The 21843-nt window shown below is 38.3% G+C and overlaps 1 protein-coding gene across 5 annotated transcripts in view; it reads left to right on the forward strand.

The window, feature by feature from the left end:
• CBX5 (chromobox 5) overlaps positions 1–21843 on the forward strand; it is a 34302-nt gene that overhangs the window by 549 nt on the left and 11910 nt on the right. For 2 of the 5 annotated variants that reach the window (XM_057701738.1, XM_057701742.1), the window contains exons 2-3: positions 15222–15400; positions 19724–19910. In XM_057701738.1, coding sequence (XP_057557721.1) covers positions 15264–15400; positions 19724–19910 — 324 coding nt within the window. In that variant the 5' untranslated portion in view covers positions 15222–15263. Of the gene's footprint in view, positions 1–3208; positions 3311–13195; positions 13269–13435; positions 13510–15221; positions 15401–19723; positions 19911–21843 lie in introns of those variants that run through there. The other 3 variants (XM_057701740.1, XM_057701739.1, XM_057701741.1) reach the window with 3 other exon arrangements.

Consider the following 21843-nt stretch of genomic DNA (forward strand, 5'->3'; position numbering starts at 1 on the left):
CGCAATCTGGAGCCGGTAGGCGGACAGCCTGCGGAAAGCGCTCGGGCTGGCCGTCCAATCAGCGCTGCAGAAGAGGAGGTCTTAGATTCGGGGATACTTGGTTGGGGAGTCACTGCCTGCGGTGGCGTGTGTGGGTGGGTATTTTATCCACAAAGACTTGAACGAAGCCTTTGGGCCTCCAGGCCACACACTTCTCTGGTAGGGAAGCTGTAAGTTTGCTCCTGTATGCCTCGAGTTTGGCTTTTATTTCCCCACATCGGTACATCCCACCATCTAGCACTGTTTAAGTTTTGGGGGGGGAACAAGGGAGGTCTTTGGACTTTGAGAACTCGCTTCTTTAGGAAGACCGACTTGAAATGTTAGAACGAGTGGGATAAATCTCTTTGTATTGTTGTGGAAAGGTACCCAAGAAAAATCAACATAACAGTAGTAATGCATATTTCCGCGGACAAAGAGATTTGTATATCTATAGGAAAAGTTTTGGAAAGCTACATACCGAAGTGTGTTACCTCTAGGGATACAGTAGGATAGAGACTGGTCGGATCTCCAGCTTTTAAATCTTTGGAGGGATAATAATTTGTGATTAAAGTTAAATTTAAAAGCCAATTGTTTTTGTGTTTTCAGTTATAAGCGAGTACTTCTCAACACCCCCTTACTCTTTACACCTCAAAAAAGTGCTATTTTTCCGTTAAAAGCTAAGGTGATCCTCGGTTTAAAATACAAATTTTTAAAAGGTAACTTTTTTTGAGTACTTACTACCTGCTATGCATTATGCTAAGCGCTTTGCAAGCATTGTCCGTATCCCCAGTGCCTTTATCTTAGGCTCCTCTCTGTGGAACTTTTCTCTCCATGTATGTCTCTTTACACCATTACAGATTTCCTAAGCTCTTTCTGCTGTTCCTTTAAGGATATCTGGATTTGGATAAAAAGGAAGTTGCTTGAGGAGGATGATACTTAGTGTATTGGAGACAGGAGGACTCATCCATCACCTGGGTTATTTTTTGCCTTTTGATTTTATTTCCTTCAAAATATTTTATATGCAGTCCATATCCTGTTGGTAATGCCCATTCTACTCAGTCCAATATATTTTAGTAAAACAAATTTTCATTACATGTTGACTGTATCAGAGTTTATACTGCTATTATTTATTTATTTTTTTTGAGCACCCAAGTTTATTATAGGGGATTACGCATGCAAGTAACAGAATCTGATATACTGCTATTATTTACTGATTTATTTAGTGTCGAGGGGAAAATGTTTAAATACTGTAATAGGTTCAAATACATATGAGGTACTGTTATAAGTAGAGACTGCTGACATTGTGCAAAAGGAAGATGATTTTAGCCGAGCTTATCGTGAACAGCAGCGAGATTTTCATGTTCTTTGGCACTTGCAGAAGGAAAACCTATTTCGTATTTATTTATAAGCTGTTCGTAGTTATGCTAATAATGCAGCTACTTAGTTTATAAGAACTAAAGTGATATAGATTAAGGATATCTGTCCCTAACTTATTTAGGTTTGAAAGGAACACAATCTTGAACTACTACAGGGTTCCTCAACCTCAGCACTATTGACATTTTGAGGCTGATAAATGCATCTCACCTCCCCTACACCCCCACTTGTGACAATCAAAATGTCACCAGATGTCCTGGGAGGGAGGGGTGCAAAGTCTCCACTTGAAAACCATTGATCTGAAATGACAGATGGTAGAGTCGATTATCTGGTCAAAATTTTATTTAGAGGGAGAAGATGGGTGAAGTGCTGAGGAAGTGTCCTTTGGTAAATGGGTCACTAAATCTTTATGATTCTCTCTTCAGATATATATATGGTGTGATCAGTGATTGGATAAAAGGAAAATTTCATTAAGGTTTTTACCATTTCTTGCAATTTAAACATTGATTGCATCTTGCGTTTGTTTGTCTTCCTAAAATAATGGCAAATATGTTTTTGAAGAAGGTAGACTTTGCTTCAGATGCATCTTACATTCTCATCTGAGTTAAAGTTTCATTATGCAAATAAATATGCAGAGCACTCTGACATTTTCTCATTTGTAGTACTCTATTTCATTTTCTTAAAAACACAGGTCGATTTCTGCTGAGCTGATTTTTCAGCTGTGTAGAGACCCATACTTTGGGGGAAAGAAATACTGACCTGAAGAATAGGTAACCAAATCATGCCACCCTAGATTACTCTCTGAGTAGATTCCGCTCATCTCCAGCCCCAGCTCCTTGGGTCTATAAACAAATTAATCAGTGATCCCTTATTTGATGTTTTTAATGGTATATTTTAATTTGAAGAATTTCAGAACTTGAACCTAGACTTTTTGGTTTACTGTGGTGTGCAAAGAAAAGTTGCTTGTTTTATTGTAAGTTCTCTCACAGTGTTATAGTTAATAGGTCTGATAAACATTTCTTTCTGGTGGGGAAATTTTGGTGGGTAATTTTTCATTGAAATTCTGAGACTTATCACATTGAAAATTCTAAGTTTAGACTTTCATTTCTTGCCTTTGGAGAACCTGGTTTGGTTGTTAACTTGTACCACTCTGTTAACGATATAAAATGCTGAACCTGTGTTACAAAAATTAAATTCAGGCACTTGTGCTTAGAATTTAGAGGCATACTATTGCATCCAAACATAAAGTGATTATTCACTAAAAGGAAAAATAACACATCTTCACTGGTTTGTCTAAAATCCAGTATGTAGAAGCTTCTATCTGGGTAGGAAGTGAGCAGAATGATAACTGGGGAAAGAGAAAGAAAGAACATACCTCTGAAGTGACTGGATTTTTATATTATCTGGAAAAGTTCTGGTGATTTTTAGAGCCCTTGACAGTACCTCTGGAAAAGAGAGAAAGGTGTCCAGGGTACAAAGGTTTCTGAGGAAGACTAGTATTTTTTGCTTTTATTGAAGAATTTTATTTAACCACATAGCATGATTTATATATCTTATTGAAATAGCCCATTTAACATCCCCTGGTAAAGCATTTTTTCTTGTCCTTTTACTTGGTTTATTTTAATTTCCTTTCACCTTACATGAAATTGGGACTGAATGCTCTGGATGTTGATTTAAAAAACAATAAATTACAGTGTGAGATATCACTTACAACTGACTCAGTAGGGCTGATATTTACACGTTGTTACTGATGAACTTGGACTCTAGGCAGTTTTTTTCCCTGACATAAACTTTGATTCTCCTTCCTTCCTTGTAGAGGATGGCTTTAGCTGATCATTGTACTAATGGGAAGGAGTCCAGGTCATCCTGAGAAGAGTTGGCTTGTGCAGAGTCCAGGACGCAGATTTGTTGGATTTCTGTAAGCCACTCGAAGCCACATATTCATTTCTGATGACAACTTTACACTTGTGTTGGCGGAACACCCACAGTGACAACTGTTGCCTATGTTTAGTCTGTCCGGGAGCTCTACCAGCTAGCATGTTTGGGGGAAAGCCTACACTGTTCTTGTTAGAAGCTATGTAAATATTAGACCTTTGTGAATTTGTCTTCTCAGATCTGCCATGCTTTTCGGTAAATTGCATCCTGTGATTGCCTCAACTTATCCTTTGAAATGAAAGATTAAAGGGTTTAGGCATTCTTTGGATCATTTAAAGCACAATTCTTTTTGCATCAGTAATTGGTTTTATGTATGTCCGGTTTATGATTTTTAAAATTTTATTTCCTGTGTCTTAGTTTCTTGTGGCTGCAATTACCACAAACCTGGTGGCTTCAAACAACAGGAATTTATTCTCTCACAAATCTGGAGCCCAGAAGTCTACAATCAAGGTGTTGAGCCCATTCTGGAGGCCTAGGGGAGAGTTCCTTTCTTGCCTTTCCAGCTTCTGGTGGTTGTCAGTGTTCCTTGGCTTATGGCGTCATCTCTCCCTGCTCAGTCTTGACATTGCCTTCTTTCTGTGTCTGTCTCAGAACTCCTGCCGCTCTTAAAAAGATACGCATGATTGCAATTAAGGCCCACCTGATAATCCGGGATAAATATCTCCTTTCACATCTTTAAATCACATCTTTTGCCACATAAAGTAATATTCACAGGTTTGAGGGATTAGGTCATGGATAACTTGGGGGGGGGGCATCATTCAGACTATTATACCCTGGTTCTCTAACCCCTATCCAAATAAACTTTACCTAATTCAAAAAAAGAAAAGGTTATTTTTAAAAATGAGGGGCAAGTGGGGGTGGGGGCAAGGCTCAGGAAACCCAGGTGAGCCATTTGCCCTCTTTAGTTCTTAGTTTCTTATATGGAAGGAATTGGGTAGGTGATAACTAACAGCCCTCTAGACCTAAGACTTTTGTGAAGTGACTCCTAAATTGTGTCCGAGTTTATTTTTTGAAGTTTATTTTTTTATTTTATTTATTTTTTGAAGTTAATTTTAAATGCAAGTCAAGAACTCATATTTTGGGCCAGTGTAGTCCACTGGTGGTTTTGCCTAGGACTTGAGGGACAGAGGCTGGGTTATTGGCTGGTTTTTAGCTCCTCAGGGTGTTAACACAGGATAACAAACCTGTACTTGTTAATTGTGTGTGATTTTCTAAAAAGAATGTAATGGACTAGCTGGGCCACTTTTCACTCATTCTAATGAGGCTGTGGACTATGTAGTCTGGATTTCCTATCCAGTAAGAATAGTTCATCAAATTTAAACACAGTCAATTTAAAATTTTTTTAAAGAGAGGAGAGTAAGCAGTGTTTTAAGGGGGAAAAAAAAGCACTGACAGATTTTTCTACCTGAAACTAGGTCATGGCCCTAGTTTAAAAAATTTGTTTTGGCCACGGGGCATTCCAGATCTTAGTTCCTTGACCAGGGATCGAATCCATGCCCCCTGCAGTGAAAGTGCAGATTCTTAACCACTGGACCACCAGGGAAGTCCCAACGTGCAGTCTTATTCTTCAGTCTTACTAAGTGCCCGTTCCATCATGTTTCGTTGCTAGGAAGGACACCAGAATGCATGGGCTTGAGATGATGTCATTGAAAGAACTACTTCAAGATCAAGTTTTATAACACACACTTATTTATTTCTTCCATGGAGATGAGGAACCAAATTGAATTCAAGTATTTCTCTGATTGTAATCTACAATTCTTAGAATAAAGCAAGTTCATATCTGAGCCAGCAGTCATAATTATGTCGGAATAAAATGCCCTCTGCTAAAGAGGTCAATGAAGTTTGGTTTCTGAGGCAAATCCTTGAACTCCTTGTGCCTTGTTTCTCATCCCTAAATCAGTAAGACTCACCTCACAGGGAGTTGTAGAGGGTAATATACTGCTAATTTGTTCAGTATTTCAAAACAATAAATTATATCTAGGAATCTGATAAAACATAGGCAAACCTCATTTATATGTGTAGTTGGAGACAATCATAAATAAAACTTACCGATAGTTCAGAAAATTCTTTAAAGTTATTTTTAACTACTGTCACCAAACATTTTACCTTCTGTCTCCTGTGTATTTTCCAGTGTTTTCTTCTTTTTCCATAACAAGCATGAGGTAGGTAGGGCAAATAGCTAACACTAGGTTAGATGATAAAGGGATCGAGTCATTAAAAGGACACAATGATTCTAAATTTTACACAACTAATAATAAGCATCAAAATACAAGAAAAAAAAGAACTAAATAATAAACATCTGTAATTATATTGGAGACTACAACACCCTCTTTTAGTTAAACAATACAACTGAAATAATAGATACTGCAATTATATTGAAGATTTCAACACCCTCTTTTAGTAATTAGTAGAACAAATAGAAAATAAGGAATAGACTTAGGAAAACACTATCAACCAACATGATGCACTTGACATTCATGGGGTATTCAGCCCAACACATTCTTTTCAAGTGCCCGGGAACATTTACCAAGACCATCTTCTGTCATAAAACACATTTTAAAATTAAAAGGATTTGATCATACAGAGTATGTTTTCTGGCCACAAATGAATTAAATTAGAAATCAATAACTGAAAGACATCTGGAAAATCCCCAGATATTTGAAACTAAACACATTTCTAAGTTACCCATGGATCAAAGAAGAGATCACACACAGAAAAGTAGAAAATATTTTGAACTGAATAAAAAGAATGACGTCAAAATTTGTGGGATATAGCCAAGGCAGTGCTTAGAGGAATATTTATAGTATTAAATGCTTTAATTAAAAAGGCAAAAAGATCTAGAGTCTGTTTCTATCTTAAGCACCTAGGAAGAAAAGGTATAAGAGTGATGGTGTTTAAGGGTACAAACTTGTAACAAGTAGTAAATAAACTCTAAAGACCTAATACATGGTATAACAAATATAGACAATAATATTGTACTGTAGTTATAGAACATAAATGTTACTACATTGTCCACTGTGTTACAATATACAAATGTATCAAAGTAACACACTGTACACCTTAAACTTATATAGTGTTAAGTGTAAATTTTATTCAATTAAAAAGAAAAAGCAAATTAAACCCAAAGTAAGCAGAAGAAAGGAAAGAGTGAAGGTAAAAGCAGTAAGCAGTTGAAGTATAAAGCAGAGAAAAATCAATGAAACTGAAAGTTGGTTTCTTGAGATGATAAAGTGAAAGGGCAAGTCTGATCAGGGGAAAAAAGACACAAATTACTAATATCAGGAATAAGAAAAGGAATATCACTACTGATCCTACAGACACTAAAAGGGTAATAAGGGAGTATTATGAACAACTATGCCAGTGCATTCAGTGTCTAAGGTAAAATGAATAGCTTTCTTGAAAGACAAACAACCAAAGCTCACTTCAGAAGAAACTCAGAACCTCACTAGCCCTGTATGTATCAAGGGAATGGAATTTGTAGTTAAAAGCCTTCCCACAAAGAAAACTCCAGATCCAGATGGCTTCACAGGTGAATTTTCCCAACTTCTATGGAAGACATACTATCAATTCTACACAAACTCTTCCAGAAAATAGAAGAGGAGGGAAGACTTAGCAAAGTGTTCATTATTTTTAACTTCATCTACTATCAGACATTTAACTTCCCTGCTTCATATTTTTAAGTGTTTTCTAATCCCCGCCCCCACCCCTGACAGCAGATCTTTGAGATAAGTAGGGCAAATAACTAATAATACCCTTAAGGTTAAGTGAACTGTCCAACCTTTCAGGACCCACATCTTCCTAGTCCTGATATTGCCGGTTAACTAGTTGCCCCTTTGATAGCTTTCTTGTAACAACCTTTGAGGATGGTGCTAACCAGTGCTGACTTAACCAAGGAGAAACTTAAAATCCTTAGTCCTTAAGTTGAACACTGGGCTAGACTAAGTGCTCATGCAGTGCTTGACACCTACTTGGCCCTCAATAAATGTCCCATAACCAACCAAACAATTTTAAAGCAAGGATCCGTATTACTATATCATCCTTTTGGCACAGGATCTGAGTTGGGATGATGGTTGGAAGCTGGACAAAAAGAGAGAAACATCTTATTTGGCTTAAGCAATGTGTCAGAATGCTCAGTGGAAGAGCTGGGTGGTCTGAGATTGGCCATCCCTTTAGCTGTTTATCTGATGGTGGCCTTTCTTTGCATTTAACTATCAATATATCTGAAGTGTAGAGCACACTTTTATGATATTGTGGCATAGTAACTCAAACTTAAATGTCAATAGAGATGCTTGCAAAGACATACAAGGTTCAATAATTTCTGGTGTGGGTTTGTTTCTCCTGTCATCACCCATTATGTATTTTTTTACAGCTTTTAAATTGCCACAGAGAGAAATTGGTCAGGATCATAATAGATGGCCAAGGAGCTGCCAAGGATACTGTTGTATGGGATGGGAAAAAGTTCAATATTGGCTTGATTTTATTTATCTAAATTGTAGGCTGTGACTTCAATATAATTCATGTCACTAATACACCAAGGTAATGGCAGAGCAGAAAACTATGCCATATGTTGAAGGAATGCTCTCTTTTACTCCCTGAAGTTTTACAGTCAGATATCTTTCTTATTCCAATTATATAAAAACTCCTTTTTTGTATCAGGATGTATTAATCAGATTTTAGCATATTGATTGGAAGTCTAATACCATCTCAACAGTTACATTAGAGATTTTTAGAGATATTAGTTTATGGTTATGCAAATTAATTTTTATGACTCTTGAATGTCTTTGCTAATCTAAGACTGTGATAGGAATGTAAATTGTTTGGCATAGTAGAAGCTCTTCCTTCAAATAGAGGATTTGTTGAACTGACCTGAAGGGGCCCTTGTAACCCTTAAGCTGCTGATGGCCAAAAATCTGTATAAGCTAGATATGCATGAGTCTTAATTTTATGGCCATTTGGAAAATGCATTATGACCATAACTTTATTTGGGGGTGGATATTTCAATTCCCTTTTAACCCTTCCATATTTTGTGAACATGATTTGCCAAAGTGGTATGTTAAAATCTAAGATTCATGGTAATCTACTCAAATATTGCTCTTATCCATTTTTCTTAAGACATGATGAAATTGCCAGGTTCTTCATGAAAGGTGACAAGATCTACTAGTTCATGCTTCATTACATTAAATTAATAGAGAGAAATGAAGGTGAGATTGACACTCACCAGAGACTGGTGCTTTGAGATGAATTCAGTACATTCCAGGGATAGAGTTGTTGGAAGGCACCACCTGGAAGACATTTGCTCATAGTGGTACTAAATTCTACTTTCTCATGAATCTTGGAACAATTGAATATCTAACCTCTTGCCCAGTGATGGGTTTAGGTGTGCCCTAACTAAATTTAGAGAAGATGGACACTTGAGAGAAAAAATTCAGTAGATTTGAATAAAGGAAAAAGACAAATCCCATGTAAAATTATTGTTTTGTGGAATTGTGATCTGGTAATGTTATCAAGAATTTGTGTGTTACTGCTAAATATACCAGTGAACCAGACTTAACACTTTGAGCAGTTCTGAGAATTGCTGTAGTACATATTCATTTATATTTTTTAATGGCCATCAGAGCTTGGAGGACAGTACAGTCAAATGAAATTTATAAGGCAGCCTTTATCTCCATTTATAATGTATATGTTTTAATCTAAAAGAACAAAAGGCTCTTTACTCCCTTGCCCGCTTGAGCAGGAGGCTTAGATAATCAACAAATAGGATACTTCGCCCCAGAATAATTCTGTGACTGGTTGAAGCAGTGCTTTGGCCTGATTTTTAAAGGATCATGAACTGGAGCTGTGCTAGCCAAGGGAGAGAGCATTTCCTCTTTCCACACTCCTCTCTATTAATAAAGTTGGTGTTGTCTGTATGTGGCTTGTTAATGATAGGGGTGTTAACGACCACAGTTAATCTTCCTCCTCAACTCTTTCCTAATCCAGTCTCTTAAATAGACATTTAAAAAGCTTTTAACTCCTCTTGAATTGGGTGCTCATAGGCTTTTCCTGGTGGTGGAGTGATAGTTATCAGCCCATTTAACAAAACCTGAGACAGCCAGGACAGCTGTAATGTGCATCCCTATGCTGTGTTTTTGTTAAAATGCCACATGGCTAATACTTTGGAAATCATAAATCTAGTGGAAGAAAACATCTTTATAGAGGGTATTTTATTTTTATGCTGTATGTGTTACAAACCTAAAACCACTGGTACTTCTAGATCTATAAAGAGCAAAGAACACAGACCAGATTAAAATGGTTCTGTAAATTTGGTTTCTTTTCATCTGTTTTATTTGCTACAATAAGGCTATAAAGAGGACGCCTTGAAGACAGTGCTGTAGCTGACAGTTTAATCTTCACATAAGCTACCAGCTTTCCCCAAGGGCCTTAGGGGAGAAATGGGAATTTCTCAAGCCTGGACCTACTGAAGTCACCCATCAGTGGCATATTAATATGTGTGATAGGGACCTTTGCATATACCCTTGCCCTTTTCTATTCTTTAGAATGACTTTCTTTATAGAAGATTTTGCGTTCTTAGTGGGCTTATCAAGTTTATATTGAAACTCGAAAAGAGTTCATTGATTATGCATTTTGACATTTGGTGTGACTAATATCAGAAGTTCAGCAGGTAGTTCAGTGAGGCAACTTAGCAGTTGGTTTCATTACTTTTTAAACAGTATGAAGAAAACTTAGGGGAAAACTTAGGATATACGCTTTTGGGTGTTAAGTCGTGATGAAAATACAGGGTGCTACACCAAGATCCAAGAAAAGCCACTAGGACAGCTGACATTGAAAAGTAGTGATGGGAGGGACTAGCGCAGAGCCTGAACTGGACAGAGCAGACAGATACCAGAGATGTCATGTGAGTGATTCTCTGCTTCCAGGATTGATTGGTTAATGCAGATAGCTAACCATTATATACGTTCTCTGGATTGCCCCAGCTTTCTATAATACCCTCTCTGTAATTTCTAGGCTCTGGCAGTTTTTACCTTTTTTTTTTTTCTTTTACCCTTATTATGTGTGGGGTTTTTTTTTGTTGTTGCTCTCTTTCTGCTTCACCTCGTCACCTCTTCCCTTTTTTTTTTTTTTCTTTTTTTCCTGGAAGATTCGTCTGTTAAAGAAGTTTCCTGTCATCGACTTGGAATGTGGGTTCTGACTGTGCCTGACCGCAGAGCTCTTTGATGTTTGTCCAAGGCTGAATTCTCACTAGATTCCTGGTTTAGGTGTTTTTTCCCCCAGCACTCAGAGACCTGTAAGGTGAATTTGCCTTGTATCGTTGATATGAAGGGCTGGTGCGGCCTGCTCTTTCTCGTGATCTGATGGGCAGTTAAATTGCTGCACTCTGTCTGTAGTTGTTGATGCCTTTACCACAGAGTTCCTGTGTATGTTCAAGAAAAGGCTGAAAGCTGTTATATCTGAAAGACTCTATAGAAACTTGAGACGCTCACCCCTTCCCATGGAGATTTGCATAAGGATAATAAGGTTTTGCTCAGAGGCTCGGCCTCTCTTCCTCCCTTCCTCCGTCATGGTATCAGGATTCTACCTTAATCAGTCCATCATCCTGCCAGCCATGTCTCATTTCTCACCCTGGAACGCTCCCTCCTTCCAAGCTCAGCGTGAACCACCAGTCTTGATGCTTTATCTGCTCCAGGCTCTAGCCCTTAAATTGTCCGTCTGGCTTTGTGTTTCATTTGACCCTACTACACTGGGTCGCACTGTCTAAAGGAGAATTATGTCCCCTCCAGTGTCTGAGTGCATTTCTCATTTCTTACTGCTGCTCCTGAGCAGATCTGTAACTTCAAGGTTAAGATAAGACACATTCCATCAGAACTATGTCGTCATCCTTGCCAGCTTCTGATCTGTGACTGTCCAGGAGATTTACAAGACAATTGCATGCCATTCTTTACAGAATATTATGGTTGGACTCTGACTCCTGGCATCAGGCCCAATTTGATTTGTCAGCGGTTACAAAATCCATTTCCCAAAGAGAAAGCGATCTTAGCCATGTTCCTTTTAGGCAGTTCTTAAGAGTGGGAAGGAGGGAATTGATCTGGCTCTTTATTTCCTGATATTTTAAGAAGGATGGACACCAGAATATTTTTGTCCCTTTCCTCGTTGAATTCCCTTGTTTTCTCTGAAAGGTTTCACTGAAATGTTAGTATTGCTGTCCTTCTTTCCTGTCTTTTATCCCTTTACAGAATTGCTGTTAGTCTTTTCATCCTGCCATCTCCAATGCTTTCCTGAATTTTAAGGAGTAAGAATTTTGACCTTGAGAGAAAAGGTTACCTGCCTTTTTCTGAAGGTTTATTAGTGTACCAGCACCTAGTTAACAAAGACACAGTTCCTCCTTTCTTGCTCTCTAACTTAACATGTTGAACTGCAGGAGTTACTGCATGTGATATGGTTTAATGGCTTAGGAATTTGGAAGGTCACATATTTCCTGCTGCTATTGTATTAGGCCCTGTAATATTTTTACAAAAGCTTCTCTTTGGGGGACTTAACAGCCCTTTGGTTTCAGCATAAACTCACTCTTTCCCTAGGAGGTAGGCAGTGAGGATTTATTTGGCCCCCTTTTTAGTGATTCTGGGGTTAGATCTAAAATTTATTTACTCAAGATCACACAAGGCAAGTTAATCACAGAATCACAACCCTGGTCTAATTCCTTTTGCTTTGTTTTCATATCCCTTAACTACAAAAAGTTTTTAAAAGTTAGGAAAAGTTGAGAAAGGCAGTTTTTACTTAGATTTCCTGATGGGTCTATTCAAGGTTGTAGTTGCTTTCATACTCTACAGTGTCTTCTGTTTGATAGCCAAAATAATCACCATTCTTTTTTTTCCTCCGTCCGGTTCTTTGCTTTTGATTGTCCCTTTTTCTTATTCTCCTATGGCAGCAGCCTCATCTCTAAAAGACCTGTATCTGTAAAGCAGAGAGCAGAGTTTTGGAGCTCTCTAAAATGTTCTTTAGGGCCAGGAGAAAGGAAAATTCGTGGGACTGCAAGTTTCTTAATTCTCTCTTCATCTCAGTCCTCCTTTTCTCAAGTATTAAAGATTCTTAATATACAAAGTTTTAAATTACTATATAATGTTCCAGGTGGGTAATTATTTTAAAATTTGTTTTATAACATTACAAGAACAACGAATGAGAAGTGGTTTTCAGTTAACAGTAATGGTTGTGACTGGACTGCTCCCCCCCCTTTTCTTTAAACTACTTAAGAATTAAATTTTTTTTTCTACCTATAATTTCGGTTGAAAGGTTCTTTGGTAGTGCTTCAAGCCTCTAGATTCTGTTTCTGTGTCTAGTAATCCCCCAAGAGAGAAAGTTCTATAGTTTCTTCCCCTCCCCCTTTCCTGTTATTCCCCCTTGCCCCACCCCCCACCATTTTAATTAACTGTTCAGTGACAGATGGTAGAAAAGGCCTTGTCTAAAGTGCTTCTGGTGGGCTGGATTAGAGGCTGGGTAGTTTGTACTGATCTTGTTGTAGAAGGATCTAGCCTTTCCCCGCCCCCCCTCCTTCTAGTTGAGCTATAATCCTGTTAGATCTTAAAATGCTATTGATTAATTCCCAGTGCTCTTAGAGGAATAAGCACAAGTTTTGGATTTAAAACCCAAGATCCAGTTCCCTAGAGCTCTGAATGCCTTAGCCTTGAGGCCAAGAGAGGTACCTTCCAACTTCTCCACCCAGTCTTCACTGAAAAGGAAAGTTAAGCCTTTTAACTTTTCCGTTTGCCTCTTCCCCCCCTTAGTCTAGTACGGCTGCCAGTTGCCATGGCAACGGACTGGGACAGCTGCGCAGTGGCGCCTAGGCAGCTGGGTGGGGGCGGGGGAGCTGCCAGCCCGCCAAGCCCCAGACCTGGGAGGGGAGGCCCCTCCTGTTAGCCCAGAGGGAAAGAAAGAACTGGGGCGATCCGGTAGGTAAAGGAGGGAACCCCCATTCATCTTCTACCTTTGGGGCTCCTCTTCTGCATGAAGGTATAAAGGGAGATTTTCCTCTTTCCTCCCTCAAACTGAAGAACACATATGTAAATCCTTGTTTTTCCTCGTGAGGCAGAGGAGGCCATAGCCACAATGCTTAACTGCATGCATCTAACCCGGGGCTGGTTTTAACCCTGGCGCTCTGACCTAAACTGCTCAGCTCCCGGAAATTCCAAGGTGAGTGGGGGTGGGGGTGGGGTATTCTCCCTGGAATATGACATTTCCTGTCTCTGGTGAGGTTGGAGGCTTTTATTTTAAATAAATCAAATCAGATTTTTTTTTTTTTGACGCTTGGGACTTTCCTTTGAATTCATGGAAAAATTATATTGAAACCCCTTACCTACATTCCCTAACCCTCCCACCCCCTCTTCCAAATAAAGTATGTTAATGAAAACATAGTTTTATTACAGGGCAGTAATGGGTACAAACAGTTTTTTGGGTGGGCAGGCCTATTGCTAGTAAGTTCTGGAGATATGGTTTCCAACTATATATTCTTGGAATAATTCCCTAAATTTTGCTAATTTGAGGTAAATTGATAGATGCAACTTTTTATGCTACTCAAACAAAATTCTGAGATTAGTAGTGACCTTCCCTGTTCCTGGGGTGATCTTCTGATCGGGTTGGAAATATTTTTAGAGTGCTGAATAAAAAGGTTTAAAGATTACAGCAAAATAAAAATGGAGTTCAGCTAAGAAAACAATTCCTGCTACTCTGTAATCCAGACTCTAGGCACCATTTAACATGGTTAAGGAAAAATTCTTAAAAATGATTATGGTAACAAAAACGTGGGAATTAAAAAATCTAGATTCTCTGTTAAGTACCCCCTGGTCGTGCATATTTCTGAGCTTAACTCAATTTCCATTTGTGTTGCCTTCAGCTTTCCTTGGGCCTATGAATGGTTCCTCTGTGTTTTGAGGCTTCATGTTGATGTGAGTCTGGGAACATCAGACTTCTTTTTCCTCCTCCTCTTCCTTTGGCCCAAAGTCAACTCCAGTTAAGAGGAGAGGTACCTCCTTAGTATTTGGATTAGTTGAGTCTGAAGAATTACTGAACAACCCAATGACTAATTTTGATTTTTAGGACTGAAAAATATTTTTCTCCTTCCTGCCTCCCTCCCATCCCCAAATGAAAGAGGGGGCTTAATGTGTTTGAGATGTCAGCCTCGCTTTTGTGAGCTGATGGATGCTCTGAAGGGACAAGCTCAATTTGTTTAAGGGAAATGTACCGAGTCACTGAAAATGTGGTGAAAGATGCCTGAGCAGGCCTTTTTTTGTGCTGCTAAGAGACTGTTCAGGGTGCTCAGAGCAGAGGAAAGTTAGATTTTGGTGACTTTTTTTTTTTTAATAAAAAACCTTATTCACTTTGGAGGGAAAGGTTTTAATTCTATGGTAGTTCTTTTAACTGAAGGTTTTCCATATTTCTCTTTGAGTTTATGGCTTGTAAACAGTTATAGAAGTAGTTAGTAAAATCTCACACATTGCTTGTCTTATGGAATCTGAAATTAGAAGAGTTAGATAATTGTGTCATTGGATAATTTTGATCTTGTTAGCTGAAGAGAAGGTTGTAATTGGGAAAGTGGGGTTCTGCCCTTTTTTTGGGGGGGGGGGCACATGGGCTTAGTTGCTCCGCGGCATGTGGGATCTTCCTGGAGCAGGGATGGAACCCGTGTCCCCTGCATTGGCAAGCGGATTCTTAACCACTGCGCCACCTGGGAAGCCCCTCTGCCCATTTTTGATTAAATGCTTAGGACTCATTTGTAGAATGATTCAAGATCCAAGAAAAAGGTCCATGGTGACTTTGTATTATACTCCCTGCATCCCATCAAGAAGAGACAGGAAGTTTTAACTGCTCACATAGATTCTGACCATTTTTGTCCTTCCCATTTGCAGGAACCCGGTGGCCTTAGTCCTTCAGGTGGAACAGCGTGAGACATGGGAAAGAAAACCAAGCGGACAGCTGACAGTTCTTCTTCAGAGGATGAGGAGGAGTACGTCGTGGAGAAGGTGCTAGACAGGCGTGTGGTTAAGGGGCAGGTGGAATATCTACTGAAGTGGAAAGGCTTTTCCGAGTAAGTGCCTTCTCTCAGGCTTTGGGACTCTGCATAGGTAGACACTTTTGGTTCATTTCCCTGTGAACCATCACCATCTTTGTCTTTTTCTTTCACCACCTGAACTCCTTTCTAAGAGTCAAGAAGACACAAAAATAAACTAAGCCAAGTCTCCCCCTTCTTGGAGTTGATGTTCTAATGAGAATGCTTTTGATTGGCAGTGTGAAATTGAACTGGTTAGGATCCTAGACTGGGAGCCAGATTGCCTGGATCCAGATTCTTGCTCCACCACTTATGACATGAGCTGGGTGACCTTGGTAAAGTTCCTTAGTCTTTTTTTCCTCCTCAGTAAAGTAGGAATAGGAAATAGTATCTATCATAGAGATGTTGGGGAGATGTGTAGAGCCTGACATATAAGCTCAGCGTAAGTATAAACTGCTATTGTTACTATTCTTTTGGATATAAATAAGCTAAAATAAATACATTTAAGCAGAAGAAGTCGTAGTTGATCCCATAGCCCATAGCTTTCCATAATGATCCTTGGACCTCAAAAGTGTCCTAGGATGAAGCTTATCTTAATGAGAGACTTAAATCTGAGACCACTTTTTCCCCCCAATATTTATTTTTAAGAATTTCAAACATATGTACAGCTGAGGCAAAAGAAATTGAGTGAATACTCAGATACACACCACCTAGTTTCTACAGTTAACACTTTAATATAATCTATCCCTTTACCTCTCAATCTATCTTTTTATTATTATTTATTTTAAAGACCATAAAACCCCTCTTTTTAGGTCATTGAGCTCTAAGAGTGTACTGAAGTGTTGACTATTCAGTGTTAGGCAATAACTGACTTTGTTAAAGTGCTAAAATAGATTATTCTTTCCTTTGGAATAAATAAAACTAGACACATATTGAAACATAGAAGCAGTAGCTTGAAAAGTGAAATACATGAAGCTGTGTAATCATTAGACATTTTGCCTCAATTTCTCATTAATTCTCTTCCCAGGATGCTTGATAACAAAGAGTGGATTTCTCTGAACCCCAGTGAGCTGATAGGAACTGGCTTAGGCTCCTTAGAGTGGTGCTATCCAGTAGAAATGTATTGCAAGCCACATATGTAATTTTAAATTTTATGGTGGCTAGCTTAAGAAAAGTGGAATTACTTTTAATAATATATTTTATTAAATATACTACATCAAAATGCTATTTCAAAATTAATTAATTATTGATGAAATTTTACATTATTTTCTCATGCTTAGGAATTCAAAACCTGATGTATATTTTACATGTTATGGCACATCGCAGTTCATACGAGCCATGTTTCAAATGCTCATGAACCACATGTGGCTAGTAGTTACCATATTGAACGTCACAGCTTTAAAGTGTGAGACTTAAATATAATAAAAGGTTGAATGTTTTGCCAGTACCTTTGGACAAAGGTGTGATCAGGAGCCTTCAGGATATATTTAAGGTTCTTTTACTATGTGAATCAAGTTTCTCACCTGGAGCACTGTGAGTGTTTTAGGTGGGACAGTTAATGCACTGCACGATGCTTAGCATCTGTAGCACACAGAGTGCTAAATGTGTGTAGCGCAGAGATCAGAATATGCCCTCCATATTTCTAAAGAGGAGTGGTGTCACAGCATACTCTAGAGATGTGGACTATGAATATGAGAGACCTAGAGCACCATGAGATAGGAATTAGAATATACCTAAAGACTTTAAGGGTGTTTATTTGGCGCATTGAATCACCACTGGAAATTGTTGGGTGTTTTGAAGAATTTCAAGACTGCAATTGAGCCACTAGTACCGTATATAGATAAAAGAGGGAAAGAAAAGGTTTAGGGTAGATGGATTAAACATTTGTCCTTACTTTGTCAGAGATATCCAAAGTTTCGTTAAAGACTGGAACAGATTGTATCTCTTCACCATTGTCTACAACTAAGTACCTACTGTTTACTAAGCAGTGGTCGTATTCTACTTCATGTGTTCTCTTTAATTCTCATAACAGCCTTTAGCAGTATTTTCAGTTTACAGATGAGGAAATTAGTTTAGTTGTTTGCCAAAGAAAACGTAACTGGTACGTGCTGAAATACGGATCCAGCATCAGATTTCTTTGGCACTAAAACCCAGATTCTTTATAAATTATACCATGCTGGGCCTCGCTGGTGGTGCAGTGGTTAAGAATCTGCTTGCTAATGCAGGGGACATGGGGTTCGAGCCCTGGTCCAGGAAGATCCCACATGCTGCGGAGCAACTAAGCCCGTGTGCCACAACTACTGAGCCTGCTCTATAGAGCCCACGAGCCACAACCATTGAGCCCACATGTCACAACTACTGAATCCCGCGAGCCTAGTGCCTGTGCTCTGCAACAAGAGAAGCCACAACAATGAGAAGCCCACACACCACAAGGAAGAGTAGCCCCCGCTCGCCACAGCTAGAGAAAGCCCACGCGCGGCAACGAAGACCCAATGCAGCCAATAAACAAATAAATTTATTTAAAAAAAATTATACTATGCTTTGGGTGAAAATTGATTGATACAGAAACAACAATACTAATATGGTAGGAAAAGGGGTAATCTCATTAGAAGACTAGCTTTCCTTGCTAGCAACAGAGACTCTCTCCTACCTCCGCATCTACTTTTTATGCTACAGTGTTGGCACGTCTCTTGATTTTAGTGCCTTAATTTTTTCTGGGATAGTAAACTATATATATAGTCTGTGGATTTAGGAGAAAGTTATTGTGTGAGGATTTTGTGTGTGTGTGTGCTGAAAGAAGAGCTATGAGGGAGAGGCTTTTCCAGTTTTAGCTCAAATGACTTAGAAATAAATTTTGTTTTATTCTTAAACTCTTTTTGCAGAAAGTAGAAGTCGAGTAAATATCTCAAATTTTTCATCATTCTGCTTCTTATTTGAGTTTAGTTATTATGGCATGTGTTCAAACCATTCCCATTTAAAGATACCTTATTCAAAAAACAAAAACAATAAAATAACTAAAATGAATAGTGCATAAATGTAAAGAATTTTTTCTCAATGAAGAGATTACAGAAACTGCTGTGATACATATACAGATGTATCTTAATGTAGCTGATTCTTACTGTGTAACCAGAAGAAGCTCTGCCACTGGCTAGGAATGAGGAGGATGCCTGGTCTAGTTTTTCCCATGTAGATACGTTTCTTGCTTTGATTCGGTAACCTGCTGATGGTAGTTGGTGGTTTGCTTTTCTAAAACCCATGTTGGGAATACAGAGAACAACTTTGTCAATACCAACTATTTGTTTTCCTCATAGTAGGACTCCCTTGATCCAAGTTTAATTAGACACAATGGTTTAATTTGGATTATTTTCACTTATTAATAGAAAAATGTTTTTTGACTACCTAATGATGTTAAGTTAAATCCAGAGCGTTGAATTAATGCACTCCAAATTACAATTTTGAGTCTTTTCCTTTTTATGGTTCGCCTATATTCTAATGATTTATAAGCCCTTACTGCTTCTTTTCTAATTAACTCTTTTAATCTTCCAATAATTTGTTGCATTTCTTCAAAATATAAGGAACATTTAAGACAGTATAAATTGGAATGCATTTAGAATTATATTGTCCTCTCTTCATGATGTGCACAGATGATTATATGTATGAAATCATATGATTTTGCCACTTACAAAGCAGAACTTATATTTGTGTTTAACAGCTTTATTGATGTATAAGTTACATACCACAGAATTCATTTATTGAAAATATACAGTTCAGTGATTTTTAGTAAATTAATAGAGTATGCGACCATCAGCATGCTGCAGTTTTAGGACATTTCTGTAACCTCCCAAAATTCCCTTAAACCTATTTGTATTTATTAATCTCAAGCCCTAGACACAGGGAATCACTGATCTGCTTTCTGTTTTTAAATTTGTCTTTCCTAGAGGTTTCGTACAAATGGAGTCAGACAGTGTATAGTCTTTTACATCTGTTTTCTTTCACTTAGCATGTTCTTGAGGTTCTTCCATGTTGTAGCATATATTAATTAGTGTTGTGTTCCTTTTTTATTGCTAAATAGTATTCCATTGTATGGATATACCACATTTTGTTTATATGCTCACCAGTTGATAGGCATTTGAATTGTTTTCTGTCTTTGGCTACTAAAATACTGCTATAAATAATTGTGTGCAAGGTTTTTTTGTGGATATATTTTTTCTCTTGGATAGATGCCTAGGATCAAATTTGTTATCTCCTTTAAGCATAGGGATTCTTTCCTTTTTGCCTACTTGTCTTCTTTAAAATAAGTTATTGGCTTCCCCCTCCTCCCCTCACCCTCATTTCTTTCCTTTTTTCTCCGTTCTTGCCCAGGGAACACAATACTTGGGAACCTGAAAAAAACTTGGATTGCCCTGAGCTAATTTCTGAGTTTATGAAAAAGTATAAGAAGATGAAGGAGGGTGAAAATAACAAACCCAGGGAGAAGTCAGAAACTAACAAGAGGAAATCCAATTTCTCAAACAGTGCTGATGATATTAAATCCAAAAAAAAGAGAGAGGTAAGCTCTATTTCTCCTTCCCCCCCACAAACTATTCTTCTGCCTTCCTCGCTCCCCCCCAAAATGGGGCATTATTTTGGTTATTTCTGTTCTAGGGATGGCCTGCAAGGTAAATTGTTGAACAAAAGAGCTTCCAGGGAGATATGTTGATCAATTACAGCACCCCTTCCTGGCTGAGTGAAAACCCTAATATGTGCTAGCTGAGTTGTGTTAAGGTGGCAAAATAAAATCCCTGTAAAACATTCAGCTACTCTAGAGATGGAGAGTCTTTGGTGAATTTTTTAAAGATAGAAAGGAGCTTTTAAAAAAATTCACTTTTTTCCTTTGTTCCAAAGATAGCACTTACTTTCAATCCTTTATATTCTTTCTTTTTTAAATTAAGGTGAATCCACATAACATACAATTAACCATTTTAAAGTGAACAGTTTAGTGGCATGTATATTCTCTTTTGATCCTATTATATTTTTACATACTCCAAATAAGAAATTAATTTTCATCTTCCTATTGAATCTTTTTATTGTTCATTTTGGAAAGTGTGTTTATGAAATTTTGGTTTGATTCAGTTGCTTTAATTCTTCTGAAATTTAGCTCTCAAGTAACTAGCCATAAGCACTGTTATTGCCTCTTTTTTTCATCTATGTCTTTTCCATCTGTGCACACATACACATACCCCAACCCCCAGCTGCCACTCCTTTCATTTATTTCAAGGTTGTGATGCCTTTTGTGGTGAAGGATGTATCATACCCTTAAAGTTTAATAAAGTAAAAGTGTAAGTCTGCTTCTGAATCTTCTAGCATCACTGCCATAAGCATCCCTACTTATCTTCATTTAACTTGGATACCCCATCTTTCTAGAGCATCAGTCCTCAGCCCTGGCAGCACATTAGAATCATGGCAGGGGGCTGGAGGGCTGCTTCAAAAACCTCCAGTGCCCAAGATGTGCCCCAGAGCAATTAAATTCAAATTTCTGTGGGTCAGACCTAGGCATCACTATTTTCTAGAGACTTACACAGGTGATTCTTGGTCTCCACAGGAGAGGAAATGGGAGACCAGCTTTACAAAAAGAATTGAAATGAGAGTGAAAGATTGGAATCTGCCAGTGAAAATGGACTCTAGGTTTTTGTTCGCCTCCTTATTTGTTTCCCTGATTAATTTTATGTTTTATAATCTTATTTTTAAAACTGCCCTATGCTGGTGAGGTGTGTATATCATTATGATATAGTTTACTGGTAAATAATTTGAGAATGCCTTCTCTTCTCTAAGGAGCTAAGACTTGGTTCTTTCTTTTTTCTCTTTTATTAGTCCTTTGTATTCTGGCTCTTGTCACTTGGTTCATTTTCTAGCAAGTAAAAAGACCAAAAAACAATACAGCATAAGACTTCTGTAGCTGTTTGTGACATACAGTGTGTATTTCCTCAACCTAAAGTTTCTGTCCTTTTGAAAAGGAGCAGTCTGACTTTGAGACACTGGCCAGTGCAGAGAGTTTGTTCCTAGGCCAGGTTCTGATGCAGCTGACCTTGAAAACCACCCCATGTGTCCCTTACGTTGTAATGTTCATCTGGGGCCCCTGACAGCATTCTCAGCAGTGCTGGCGTCTGTCAGGTAGGCAGCTGAAAAGATAGGTGATTTATATTTTAAAGGTGCAGGAGGGGATTTCGTTTCTTTCTTTAGACCACTGCAGAAGAAATTTGTTAGTCGGCATTATGCCTGATCTAAGATTACTGCCTGTGTGATGATTTTAGCATTTTCCTCGCCTCGACTCCTTTTCAGCAGCTTGAACATTTTTCTTCCCTTCCCTCCCTATGTGGCAAACTGTTTTCAGCCGCCAGCTATGATTTACGACTTAGTTCATGCGCCAGCATTCCAGCTGTGAGCAGCTGTGTGCACATCTGGGAACCTCCTCCCTTTAAGCGCCCCCAAAAGAGGCTATGCTT

The sequence above is a fragment of the Hippopotamus amphibius genome, chromosome 12, assembly GCF_030028045.1.
Source record: "Hippopotamus amphibius kiboko isolate mHipAmp2 chromosome 12, mHipAmp2.hap2, whole genome shotgun sequence".
NCBI classification, from domain to species: Eukaryota; Metazoa; Chordata; class Mammalia; order Artiodactyla; family Hippopotamidae; genus Hippopotamus; species Hippopotamus amphibius.